Raw genomic sequence first — 14306 nt, 5'->3', positions numbered from 1 at the left:
TGCTGTTTTGAAATATTTTATTGATGTTTAGGACATTTTAAAGTTATATTTTGGGGGGGAGGGGGGTTGCCAAATACTCTAGGTATGGCTCTGGCTGAATGCTGTCTCCAGAAATAATAATTAACGTAGCAGAGGGATGGCCACATCAGATTTTACAGTGAGTATCCCTCCATCGGGACGGGGTCAGTGCACAGATGGAAGCAGCCGTGGGTCATACACCTTGTAGATTACTCCATGCATTAGCAGGATGAGCACCCACACTTGCTCACTGTTGGCTGAGTGCAGAAAGCCCATGAAGCTCTGTTGATCGCAGATATTCTCCTCTCCTGTAATGATCGGGTCCCTTGCGGTCAGCAGCAGGAAGGGAGATGCTGCATTTCTCTTCAAGTCCTTACCCTGCTGTTCACATGAGGGAAGGCAGGCAGTGCTTCATGGGCGAAGACGGAGTCAGAGGAGCAGCTGCTGGTGCTCTCCTCCCAGAAGGGTAAGGACTGCTCACAGGGCACTGAAAGATCGAGGTACTGCAGGAGGACAACAAAGAGGAAGACAAGATCAGGTGATGCCCACGCCGTGTGCACAATCTGGGAAACAGAGAGACGCAGAGTCGCTGACCCCAGTGAACCAGCACTCACGTCTCCGCCAAGCTGCACCAGAAGGGAGTTTATTTACATAGAACCTCACATGCAAGCCATGATCAGTACAATTATTGGCCATTTTTGTTATAAGGATCAACCCCAACATTAGAGAGCGGTGGCAGCAGGCAGTTCCTATCCAAACCTAGACTCACAGCAGACGCTTAGTGCTGAAGGGCTAATCAGAGATAGACATTTGTGCCACCAATATGAAAGATGCAGAATCAGCCAGACACAGCTCTTCCATGGAGCAGCCTGGGCATGGCTTCCAGGCCCAAAATTACTGTGTGGCACAGCAGCATCTGCAGAGCATGCAGTGAGGGCACAGAGAGGACGCACTGCTCGAAAAAAATGGACAAGCAGTGCAAGTCCCACCAATCTCTCACTATTTTAATAAGAAAGGAAGAATGAGAGTGGAGATCTCCCCCCCCCCCCCCCCCCCCCCCCCCCCCCCCCCCCCCGGAACTCATCACAACAGCAGCTCCCTCTATCTACAGGAGAAACACCCCCCCCCCCCCGGAACTCATCACAACAGCAGCTCCCTCTATCTACAGGAGAAACACCCCCCCCCGGAACTCATCACAAAGGCAACTCCCTCTATCTACAGGAGAAACACCCCCCCCCACCCCCGGAACTCATCACAACAGCAGCTCCCTCTATCTACAGGAGAAAACACCCCCCCCCCCCCCCGGAACTCATCACAAAGGCAACTCCCTCTATCTACAGGAGACCCCGCCCCCCCCCCCCCCGAACTCATCACAAAGGCAGCTCCCTCTATCTACAGAAGACACCCCCCCCCCCCCCCGGAACTCAATCAACAAACCCATAATTATTCTTGGTGTCTTCAACTTACACATAGACACTGCTCCCTACTCTCTTGCCTGCACCTCAATCATTGATGCGCTCTCATCACTGGGACTCAGTCAAATTATCAATGGCCCAATGCACAAAGCAGGTCACACACTAGACCTAGTCTTCATCAGCACTAACATTTGGTCTAACCACCAAACTAAGATAACGAAAATACCATGGTCAGACCACTCTATCATCCACGCAAACTTATATTCAAATTGTAAACTCACAACAAGAAAAAGCAAAACTAAATCCTTCTCATACCGTCCACCTTTTTGCATTGAAACTCTTCAAGCAAATCTACAAACTGAACTAACAAACATAGACCTTTCTAACACAGAAAATGCAACAGCATCCTGGATTACCATAACTAGAAATGTAGCAGACAAAATAAATCCCATGATAAAGAAAACTATAAAAGAACCAAAAAATCAAAACCTTTGGTACAACGACAACATCAGAGCAGCCAAACGGAAACTCAGAAAAAAAGAGAAATCATGGAGAAACAACAAAACAACCACACTACTAAACGCATACAGAGCACAACTAGCAGAATACAAAAAGCTCATCCATAAAACAAAAAAAGACTTTTACACTAACAAAATAAAAACCAACAAAACCCTAAGATGCTCTTCAACATAGTAAAAAGCCTAACCAAATCATCTTACGATGATCAGCCACAATCAACACCAAAAATCACTAGTAATGACTTCGCAGACTTCTTTAATGAAAAAATAAAAATCCTCATAAAGAACAAACTAAAAATGACTCACAAGACCAGGAAATACCAAACATTCAAACAAAAAGCTGGCCCAATTTTGAGACAGCTTCTTCTTTGGAAATCCAAATGATCATTAAAAAAATGAACCCAGCCAAAACACCCTATTGACGCCATATCCATTACAACAATAAAAAAATCTCGAACCATCAATAACTAAGACTATAACTGACATCGTAAACCTTTCCCTCATGGAAGGAAACTATCCAGAATGCCTAAAATCGGCAATCATCAAACCCATTATGAAAAGGAATAATACTGACCCAGAAAACCCACTGAACTACCGACCCATATCAAACCTACCATTCATTGCCAAAATCATTGAGAAAGTCGTCCACACACGGCTCCCTGACCACCTCGAAGAAAACAACATCTTGCTACCCGATCAATTTGGCTTCAGAAAGCAATTGAACACGAAGACTTTACTAATAGCAATGAATGACTTCGTACTCAAAAGTTTTGAAAAAGCCACAGCTACCTTCTAATCCTACTCGACCTATCAGCAGCCTTTGATACAATAAACCACTCTATTATGATTGACCGTCTATCTGAAACTGGGGCAAAGGAAACAACCCTACAATGGTTCTCCTCTTACCTATCGCAAAGATCCTACCAAGTGCTTCTCAATGATTCCCTCTCAAAAAAAAAATTAATCTAAACACTGGAGTTCCCCAAGGATCCGCTCTATCAGCGATGCTCTTCAACATCTATCTGCTTCCACTATGCCACTTCCTATCAAATCTCAATCTGACCCACTGCATCTATGCTGATGATATTCAAATATTAGTTCCAATAAAAAAAAATCACTAGAAGAAACATACAAATTAACAGCGACTTACCTAAGCAGTATAAAGGAAATACTAACCAACTTAAAACTCATCCTCAACTTCGACAAGACTGAAATGATCATATTAGACAGAAGGAACAACTCCTCCTCAACTCCCACCACTCAACCTAATGAACCAAAATATGGTTTTATCTCCAGCCAATCATACCCGCAACCTTGGAGTAATAATTGACAGGGAACTTTCTTTCAAAAACCATATCACAAAAAAAATCAAAGACGGATATCATAAACTACTTACATGCCATCATTTAAAACCTTTCCTTTCCACCAATGACTTCAGATCAGTCCTTCAATTACTCATTTTCTCCAACATAGATTACTGTAACTCACTCCTTTTCAACCTACCTCTAAACACCATCCGCCCACTCCAAATCCTACAGAACGCAGCTGCAAGAATCCTCACTGGATCCAAAAAGCATGACCACATCACTCCAACACTTATATCTCTACACTGGCTACCAATAATATTCAGGATTGAATACAAAGTACTTTCCATTCTTCATAAAATTATATATGAAAAACAAGAAAACTGGCTAAGCTCCTCCATAAAACTACATACCCCAAACAGGAACCTCAGATCAGCAAATAAAGGACTTCTAAAGACACCACCTACTCATTCTAAACAACTCACCTCAACCCAAAAGAGAGCAATCTCCCTAGGTAGCCCAAAACTTTGGAACTCTCTCCCAACCGAACTCAGGAAAATCTAAAAACCTTCAGAAAAGATCTAAAAACATGGATGAACAACACAACGCCAACGCCCTCCAATCTAACCGGAAGAAAAAATGAAACGCAACACAACTATGTATTTTAACAAAGAATTGAAACGTAAAACTGAAAAATAACTAACTTGTATATGATACCCCTATGTTAACAACATTTTTGAACCTTTTTGAAACCCTTGTTATCCCCTTAACCTTGTAACCTTTGGGATTTTTTTATAAACCGTTATGATGGCGAAACCGAATGACGGTATATAAAACTTGATAAATAAACTCATCACAACAGACTGATCTCTCTATCTACAGGAGACACCCCCCCCCTGGAATTCATCACAACAGCAGCTCCCTCTATCTATAGGAGACCCCCCGGAACTCATCACAACAGTTCCCTCTATATAGAAGTGCAGAACAAGAGATTAGCTGGTGAACTGTAGGCAGCTGGCTTGATTAGTTACCTTGGCTGCCATAGGTGGCTCCAGCTCCCAGCACTCAGAGCAAGTCACAATCAGTGCTCAATGCATGCTCTCCCCATCTCATTCAGCCTGGGGATAAGACACAGACCAGAAGGACTCAAAGAAGGGGGCTCAGGAAGGGGAAGAGAAGGTGCAATGTGTGCTGCACAGAGTGGGACCCAGCTATCCGTGCCATGCTCCAGGGCTCATGCTGCACTAGGAGGCGGCATGCATGACTACACATGTTCATGTTTAAGAGCTACCACCAGTGTCTCATGTTACTGCGAGGGGCTGAGAGAAGAGCCCAGCTGCTGGCCTAGGCATTGGTGACTTTTCCGTGGCCTCTGGTTGGAAGAGAGCATATTAGTGCACAGGGCACACGGATCCTGGAAAGAAACACGAGTCTCCAAAGGCAGTGCAGCCTCCTAAAAGACCAAGAAGAGAGGCAGTAGTGCCGGAGCTTGCAGACTGAAGAAGGGAGCAGTGAGGAGTGAAAAGCTGGTGCACTAGGACCTCTGTCTTGCTGGCTCACTTAACACAACGTAACTGCCTTGAGAGTATTTAGAGTGAGGTGGTGGCTCAAATTTACTAAATATTGAGGTCAATATTCAAAAGCTTTGTCTTGATAACTTCTGGAGTTACCCAGACAAAAACAGATTTTTTTAGCCACCCCCAGGCTAAATTTTCTGCGGAAAACTCATTACCTGCCCAAAAGGTACCCAGCTTTAAAGAGGCAGAAGTGGGGTTGTTTCTGGGTGCGGGGCAGATATTCAGCACTACCTGGGGTAATTCTTCTCGGGCTCTGATGCGCGGTAACTTTCCTGCTCAGTAGCCACTGAATATTGTTCAGTAATAAGCCTCTTCCCATTGCCCTACCTGCATATGTAAGGTGTTCTTATAAACAGAAAATGTCACAGTTTTACCCAAAAATAGTCTTTAAAAACCAAAGGTGAGCTTCAAAAAGTAAATATTATAAATGTGTGTAAGGAGAGCGAGAGAGAGAGCGAGAGAGAGAGAGAGAGACCTCTCTGCACTGCTGTAGGAGGAGGAGAGAAAGCTGGCAGTGCCAGTCTGCAGCCCAGGGACGCCCCCGTATCTCTCTATTCACCTCTTCAGATGCTCTGGCCAGGATCTTGTCCAGGACCTCCACCAGATGTTTGAAGGTGGGTCTCTGGGAGGGAACAGCGTGCCAGCAGGCTCTCATCAGTACGTACCTGGCAGGGGAGGAGAGGACGAAGCATTCATGGGAATTACAATTCAGTCTAAAGTCTGCTGAAACTGAGAAAATATACAGTGCAGGGAGATTGATGCTCTGCCTCCCAGCCTCACCGAGGACATGGAAACAGGACCCCAACTAACCAGAAGAATTAAACCTCCCATTTAAAAGAAGAATATCCGCACAGGTCCCACCAGTCTTCTCGCAATCTCATCCTGCAAAGACATGAGATCTTTACAGCAAGAAAGAGCTGGGGGCAGGGGGGCAGGACAGATGCCCCCGGAGGGAGCATCAGCCTGCGATGGGGTCATTAGGGGCAGCGAGAGCGCTGGACTGTTCTACACTTACAGTTCATGTGTGCAGTGGGAAGGTTTGTCCATTCGATGTCCCTCTCTGAGGAGCTTAAAGAGTTCTTCCACAGGAATCCCGGGATATGGTGAACCCCCGAGTGTGAAGATCTCCCACATCAGAATCCCAAAAGACCACCTGAAAGGAGGATGTCACAGAGGTAAGTCTGAGAAAGGGAGGTGCTCTGAATCATTGCGTGACAGGCGCAGCGCAGGCATGGCTAGGCGACGGGCGCAGCGCGGACGAGGCTAGGCGACGGGCGCAGCGCGGGCGAGGCTAGGCGACGGGCATAACGCAGGCATGACTAGGCGATGGGCGGGGCATGGCTAGGCGACGGGCGTAACGCGGGCATAGCTAGGCGACGGGCGCAGCACGGGCATAGCTAGGCGACAGGCGCAGCACGGGCATGGCTAGGCGACGGGCGCAGCGCGGGCGAGGCGACAGGCGCAAATGGCTTCAGAAATTGCCGACCTCATGTCAATCATATGCAGCATGATTTCCCTGTTCACCGACAGCAGGTTACGCTCTTTCACAGCACACCATGCACCCTCTGCCCATTCTCCGTAACGTGCTCTGCCTCTAGCGTGCCAAGCTCTGCTCCTTCTGCTCACAGCAAGCCACTCTGCTGCTTTTGCCCCAGCATGATGATCTCTGCCCCTTCTCCTATAGCATGCCACACACCGCCCCTTCCATTGCCATGCTCTGCGCCTCTTCTCTCCATAGGATATCACTCTTCCCTTATAGCAATCACTATTCTGCCTCTTGCATGCCAATCTGCTCCTTTCCCTACAATATGCCAAGTATTGCCCCTCACTGTCCCTTCCACCACTAAACTCTGCCCTTATTGCCCATGCCATGCTCATAGGATGCTCAATTTGCCCCTCTGCTCATCCCGTGCTTTGCTCTTTCTGTCCATAGTATGGCAGGCTCTGCACCTTCGCTTCCACAGCTCAGCACATCAGGTTCTGTGGAATGAGCTGCACTTACACATCACTTTGATGCGTATACACTCTGTCAAACAAAGCTTCCGGTGCCATCCACTTCACTGGTAGACGGCCCTACAAAGAGAGATGGGAAACATTACAGTTCATACTGTGGGTCTTCCCCAGGGTAAACCCACCTCAGATTTCAAAATTGCATCCCCTTCATTCTCAAGAGTTAGGCTGCCCCCATTCCCCTCCCCTAACAAAACCATCTCTCCCTCACTCCCCATTACTCACATTGCTATGTTTTTTGTAGTATTCAATGTCACGGACTCCCCTGGCAAGGCCAAAGTCCGCAATCTTCATGACACCATCCTGAGTCACTAGAACATTCCTAGCAGCCAAGTCACGATGAATACACTGTGGCAAGAGAAAGAGAGTAGCCCAGCTCAGAATATACCAAGGGACTTCTCTTCCATCACTTATTGGAGATACGAGTGGTTTCTGAGGACTGGAGATGAAAACGTCATCCCCAGGGCTTAAATTCTCCTAAATGATATCCCCAATGAAATCACAGCTGTAGGGGGATAGAAAGATAGGAAATGACCAAACGGTGCATCCAGTCTGCCCAGCAAGCTTATGCTGGCATCTGCTGCGCCATACAGGTCTCCCCCTTACTTAGTTTCCCAAACCCTCAAAGTCAGGGCCCTTGTTGCTTGCCATCTGAGCCCAATTCCCTGTCACCTCTTGCAGCTGAAGCAGACAGCAATGTTGGAGCTGCATCCAAAGTATCAGGCAAGTTGATTAAGGGTAGAAACCCCCACACCAGCAAGTTACCCCCATGCTTATTTCTTTCCCAATGTCCTTGTTAGTTGCTGGTGGTGGCTGCTTCTGGGGGCAGCGTTACCCACAAGGCTGCTACTTCCAGGGCAGGAGTGGTGGAGGTCTCCGTGCAATTGGGCTTCCTAACCAGCTGCTACTTAACTCTGGCGTTGCCACCTGCTAGGACTTCTAGCCTGAAACACAGACCCAGTTCATAATTATCCTTCTGCTCTCGTCTCTTTTTTTGCCTCTAAGATTCCTCCTTGTTATTCCATGCATTTTTTAAATACTTTACCTTTTTAGCATTCCAGGACAATATTCCATGCATCCACTACCCTTTCGTGAAAATTGTTTTTCTGACATTGCTTCGGTTTCTATTCCCTCAGAGGCTCTCTCATATCATGACCCACTTGATCTATATCTTCCCTTCCAATAAAGTCCACTATTAATAGCTTTCAGATATTGAATGTCTATCAAATCTTCCTGTCTGCCCTCTCCTTATGGTAAAAGTATTTAGATCCCCAATTCTCGTAAAGTTTCTACTGCGGACCCCAACTATTTTGGTAGCTGTTCTCTGTACAGATGTCCTTCGGGAGGTAAAGCCTGCAGAACTGGGTACAGTGCGCTAGATGAGGTCTCACTGATGACTGACACAATGGCATCATTGCTTTAATACCTTTCCTTATACACTCTTACATCATCATCATGAAATCTTTGTATATAATCACTCCAGGTCTCTTTCCTAGTTGATGGACCTCAGTGTCTCAACCCCCACTCTGTATCATTCCCTTGGATTTATGCATAACTCGGCATATTTTATAAATGGAAACTTTGCTGCCAAGTAGTCAAGCTCTCCCAGACCACTTTTGTCACCATCTACTCTCTCAGGTGTGTCTGCTCCGTCACATCTTCTACAAAGAAAGCAACCCAAGCCCTCTGCCTTAACATTCACAAAACTACTACAGAAGCTCACCAGATTCAAAGTGAACACAGAAACATTTATTATAATCATCACTTTGATGACAACACTGCCCAGTTTCTTTTTTTAACAAACAGCCAGATAATTAAATTAAAGTGATTAGCAGAATCATTTCTTATTATGGCTACCATGCAACTCAAAGTGATGTCACCTCAAGCACAATCATCCTGTCTCCTTATCACAAAGTCTTTTTTTTTTAATTTTCAATGTGCAAATAAAATAAACTTACCTTGGCAAAAGTTCAGCACTGGATCATTCCATATCTCCTCTGTTTCACAAGCCAAAGCCCAGTGTGTTTCAAAGTCCTTCTTTATCAGGGGAAACTTGTTAGTATCCAGCTACTTTGCTCGAGCAGAATATCCTAGCCAGTTGTTTATTTATTTATTTCAGTTAAATTCCCTATTTGACCAAAGTTGGTTGTATTGAAATCCCGTGTAAGGGCGCTATGAGAAGGTTCTCTATCAAGCCAGACTAGTTTGGTGGTTGTGAAGAAATACAGATAAATTCAGCACAATGAGACTGACCAGCCTTGTAGGAACTGAGCTTGCATTAATCAGATCTGCAGGAACAGCCGAGGCTGCTGAAATGCTAAAAACTATGTTAAAGGTCAGCACTGAGTTTTGCTTCTGCCTTCTGGGCTCAATTTACAAGAAATCATATGACTTACAAGAATCCAGTCTTATTTGCATAATATGAGAATTAGGAAAATGTCATGCAAACAAACTAATAGAGGCGGTCAAGTGTTTGAGTGTAACGGCTGGAAAGAGCTGAGCTGAAGGTTTACTCTGCATGGTTTAGTTTTGTAAGATATCTTGTAACAAAAAGACTAACGATTGTTCTCTTACTGACTGCTGGTGTTCATTAGTGTCCACCACACAAGACTTTGAATTTTATGCCTTGGTGGATGTTTGAAGATTTGAGTAGCCCGATGCTGCTGGGGTGAGGGTACTGAAGGGCCCACAGCCTTACGTGCCAGTGGCTGGGTTGGCGGACGACAGGCCTGCCTCTCTTGCTTTCTACCTTATTAACCTATTAACATTCTTTGAAAGCATAAATAAACACACGAATAAAGGAGAACCTATCGATGTAGTGTACTTGGATTTTCAGAGGGTGCTTGATATAGTTGCTCATGGGAGACACCTTAGAAAACTAAAAAACAATCATGGGATGGAAGGTGCTGTCATTCTGTGGACTGGTAACTGGTTTTATATTGTTTATATTTTTATGTATTTTATGCATGCTTTCCTTGTGATTCACACTAAGAGTGTGGAAGGGTGCAGAAGGGGACAAAATGGTTGGTTTTCCCAATAGAAAGAGTGCCCCAAGGATCTGTCCCTGCGACCTTTGTTGTTGAACTTATTCATTAAGAATCTAGAAAGGGGAGCGCTGATTGATGAAATTTGCTGATGAGTCCCTTTCTTACAGACTTCACTCAGTCCCAGAGCTGCCTATAGTCCATTAGCAGCTGCACCCCACTCTGCCACTATCTGTCTCTGTCCTCCCCCTTGACTTGGGGAGCACAGAGATGCTTACCTTCTTTGACTCCAGATACTCCATCCCACGGGCCACCTGGTAGGCACATGATAGCAGGTCCTGGAAGGAGAGCAGTCCCTCAGGGCTTCCCATGACATTGAGTGGGTACTCGGGATTTGCAGGACGACGAGCCTGGAGGAACTCCCGGAGATTCCCGTTGCAAGCGAATTCCACAATCACATACAGAGGTCCTACAGTCACACAAGCCAAGACTCGGGCATCTTCTCATCATATTCACATGTGTGAAACCTCCACTTATGAAGATGATCTCCTCTCATTCCTGTCCCCCCCCTCCTTAAGCACATTCCCCCAAACAAGACACAGTCCTCTGCCGCATGGCGCCTCTCACCCTCCTATCTAGAAAGGGCCCTTCTCTTCAATTCCTGAGTGCACCATGTTCTGCTTCCTCGCTTACCTTATTCAAATCCCATCTCATCCTTCCTAAGGCTGCTTTTAATCCTTAACCCCTGCTTATTTCACTTTTAACTTTACTGATTTCAACCATTTTCTTAATCAATGAAATTCTTAGTCTCTTTTGCCCTGTATGTTTGTCTTCATTAGATTGTAAGAGGGACTCTGTCTCATGTGTTTTTGTACAGTGCTGCAGACATCACGTAGCACTACACAGTCGCACTTCATCAATCCTCTTCCCTCCTACCCTATTCAACCATGCAGTTGCCCACTCACCTTCCTGTGTGCAAACTCCCAACAGATTGAGGATATTTTTGTGCTGACCCATTAGTTTCATGAGCTCCATTTCAGAAATCAGGTCAAGAAGATCCTTTTCTGTAGCATTCTCTGTGGAATGGAGAGTAAATCTGTGAACGCCCTGCCTGCAGCCATGAGACAGAGCCCCAGTGTGTCTGCCTTACCTTACAAAACGATACATTAATAAGGGAATGTCCTGATGGGACACAGGAGGACCAAGACGGAAAGCTGAGTGGATGGACATTCTTTCATTAGCACATTCTGTCTCTGTCCATCCATCTGTCTGCATACTTGTAGCAGGGGCAGGTACATACAGACAGATGCAATTTTGCACAGTGATAGCAACTGCATGGCAGTAAAAGCTGGATCTGGGCAATGGTAGCAGGAACAAGGAGAACAGATCCAGTTCTGGTGGTGACCCGGCGATTCCCCTCCTACCCTGAGGCAGGCAGGCAAGGGCCCAGCCTGGAGCAGCGAGCTGAGTGCATCCACATCCCCTGCCACTTCAGCCCAGGAATATCTCATTTGTGTGATGCAGCAGTATCCACCTTCCAACCTGTTTAAACAGTATTTTGTGGTCTGACCTTTCAGCATCTTGACTGCCACAGTAAGGGCTTTCTCTGGTCTGTCTCTGTCGATGCCGTAGGCGTCTGCCCTCACCACCTGGCCGAAGCAGCCCTCCCCCAAGGGCTTCCCCAGCAGCAGCCTGCAAGAGAAAGTCCCTTCTTGTAAGGCCAGAGCACTGCAGATGTTACATTAAGCCAGCTGCATGCAGACGCCAGGTGCGTCCTTCCAGTTCCAGCACTGGGGCTTTCTACCTGCCAGCTTTGCAGCAGTTTGCAAATTAAAAGTCCATCTCCACTTGTCCTTTGAAACCTGCCACAGATACAAAGCGCGTGGTCACAGATATCTGCTGGAAAAGTATGTACACAGGAGTGAGAACGTCGTCTGTCCTTGACCTGAACACCTCCTCTCAGTGCAGGGTTTATTTTATTCTGCGGACTTTCAACTGCACCAAGGGAGTGCCGATTAGTGCAAGTAAAGCTTTGAAACCAGTGCTCTAATACCGACCTGTCTCGTGGGAATTCCCACTTCACATCCAGGGGTAACTCCACCTCCATGACTCCAGCAGGGACCTGGGTGCAGCTGGATGAAAGCCGTGCAACCCTCACAAGGGAAGAGCTGGATTCCAGGGAAAACTACAGAAAAAAGGATGGTGCACAGGCATTAATGTGGCAGGATATCTTCCAAAGATGAGTGGTACTGCAAGGTCTGTACCTGTCTCATCAGAGAGAGAGAGAGGGGTAGAGGCAGTGGGAGTGCAAGAGAGAGACTGTCTGTACCTGTCTCATGAGAGGGAACTTTGCTAGTTTGTGCACTGCTGCCGGTTCCTGAGTCCGTCTGTTGGGCTCGGTTTGCATTCTGCACAGAACCACGATGACGATGGCCATAACTAGGGCCAGAGAGCCCGAGGTGTAGATGATGAGATCCATGTCCTGCACACCAGTAATCTCAGCCTCCATCCCAAGGTGCTCTTCTGAAAAGCAGAGTGGAGGTGTCGGGAACGAGAAGAAATAGAGAGAGGGGAGAATGGAAGAACGAGGATGGAGAAAAGAAGATGTGAGAAGAGTGGAGGAGGATTACTGAAACTATCATGACAAATAATGCCAAATGCCGGAGCAGTGTCCCAGGAGGCGTCCAGCCCCGTGTCCATAGCACAGCGACATCTCCCAGGAGGCGTCCAGCCCCGTGTCCATAGCACAGCGACATCTCCCAGGAGGCGTCCAGCCCCGTGTCCATAGCACAGCGACATCTCCCAGGAGGCGTCCAGCCCCGTGTCCATAGCACAGCGACATCTCCCAGGAGGCGTCCAGCCCCGTGTCCATAGCACAGCGACATCTCCCAGGAGGCGTCCAGCCCCGTGTCCATAGCACAGCGACATCTCCCAGGAGGCGTCCAGCCCCGTGTCCATAGCACAGCGACATCTCCCAGGAGGAGTCCAGCCCCGTGTCCATAGCACAGCGACATCTCCCAGGAGGCGTCCAGCCCCGTGTCCATAGCACAGCGACATCTCCCAGGAGGCGTCCAGCCCCGTGTCCATAGCACAGCGACATCTCCCAGGAGGCGTCCAGCCCCGTGTCCATAGCACAGCGACATCTCCCAGGAGGAGTCCAGCCCCGTGTCCATAGCACAGCGACATCTCCCAGGAGGCGTCCAGCCCCGTGTCCATAGCACAGCGACATCTCCCAGGAGGCGTCCAGCCCCGTGTCCATAGCACAGCGACATCTCCCAGGAGGCGTCCAGCCCCGTGTCCATAGCACAGCGACATCTCCCAGGAGGCGTCCAGCCCCGTGTCCATAGCACAGCGACATCTCCCAGGAGGCGTCCAGCCCCGTGTCCATAGCACAGCGACATCTCCCAGGAGGCGTCCAGCCCCGTGTCCATAGCACAGCGACATCTCCCAGGAGGCGTCCAGCCCCGTGTCCATAGCACAGCGACATCTCCCAGGAGGCGTCCAGCCCCGTGTCCATAGCACAGCGACATCTCCCAGGAGGCGTCCAGCCCCGTGTCCATAGCACAGCGACATCTCCCAGGAGGCGTCCAGCCCCGTGTCCATAGCACAGCGACATCTCCCAGGAGGCGTCCAGCCCCGTGTCCATAGCACAGCGACATCTCCCAGGAGGCGTCCAGCCCCGTGTCCATAGCACAGCGACATCTCCCAGGAGGCGTCCAGCCCCGTGTCCATAGCACAGCGACATCTCCCAGGAGGCGTCCAGCCCCGTGTCCATAGCACAGCGACATCTCCCAGGAGGCGTCCAGCCCCGTGTCCATAGCACAGCGACATCTCCCAGGAGGCGTCCAGGCCCCGTGTCCATAGCACAGCGACATCTCCCAGGAGGCGTCCAGCCCCGTGTCCATAGCACAGCGACATCTCCCAGGAGGCGTCCAGCCCCGTGTCCATAGCACAGCGACATCTCCCAGGAGGAGTCCAGCCCCGTGTCCATAGCCACAGCGACATCTCCCAGGAGGCGTCAGCCCCGTGTCCATAGCAACAGCGACATCTCCCAGGAGGCGTCCAGCCCCGTGTCCATAGCACAGCGACATCTCCCAGGAGGCGTCCAGCCCGTGTCCATAGCACAGCGACTCTCCCAGGAGGCGTCCAGCCCCGTGTCCATAGCACAGCGACATCTCCCAGGAGGCGTCCAGCCCCGTGTCCATAGCACAGCGACATCTCCCAGGAGGCGTCCAGCCCCGTGTCCCATAGCACAGCGACATCTCCCAGGAGGCGTCCAGCCCCGTGTCCATAGCACAGCGACATCTCCCAGGAGGCGTCCAGCCCCGTGTCCATAGCACAAGCGACATCTCCCAGGAGGCGTCCAGCCCCGTGTCCATAGCACAGCGACATCTCCCAGGAGGCGTCCAGCCCCGTGTCCATAGCACAGCGACATCTCCCAGGAGGCGTCCAGCCCGTGTCCATAGCACAGCGACATCTC

General features: G+C 48.7%; 1 protein-coding gene across 3 annotated transcripts in view; it reads right to left on the bottom strand.

Moving 5' to 3' along the window:
* The window catches only part of FGFR4 (fibroblast growth factor receptor 4), a 35174-nt gene continuing 20868 nt past the window's right edge, over nt 1-14306 (bottom strand). For 2 of the 3 annotated variants that reach the window (XM_029583847.1, XM_029583848.1), the window contains exons 9-18: nt 12156-12349; nt 11884-12011; nt 11397-11518; nt 10792-10902; nt 10105-10295; nt 7068-7190; nt 6835-6905; nt 5848-5985; nt 5392-5497; nt 1-521 (exon numbers count right to left, since the gene is read on the bottom strand). In XM_029583847.1, coding sequence (XP_029439707.1) covers nt 384-521; nt 5392-5497; nt 5848-5985; nt 6835-6905; nt 7068-7190; nt 10105-10295; nt 10792-10902; nt 11397-11518; nt 11884-12011; nt 12156-12349 — 1322 coding nt within the window. In that variant the 3' untranslated portion in view covers nt 1-383. Of the gene's footprint in view, nt 522-5391; nt 5498-5847; nt 5986-6834; nt 6906-7067; nt 7191-8800; nt 8880-10104; nt 10296-10791; nt 10903-11396; nt 11519-11883; nt 12012-12155; nt 12350-14306 lie in introns of those variants that run through there. The other variant, XR_003853437.1, reaches the window with a different exon arrangement.

The sequence above is a fragment of the Rhinatrema bivittatum genome, chromosome 18 (assembly GCF_901001135.1).
Source record: "Rhinatrema bivittatum chromosome 18, aRhiBiv1.1, whole genome shotgun sequence".
Taxonomy (NCBI): domain Eukaryota; kingdom Metazoa; phylum Chordata; class Amphibia; order Gymnophiona; family Rhinatrematidae; genus Rhinatrema; species Rhinatrema bivittatum.
The sequence above is the reverse complement of the archived record's forward strand: the minus strand, read 5'-3'. Positions and strand labels throughout refer to the sequence as shown.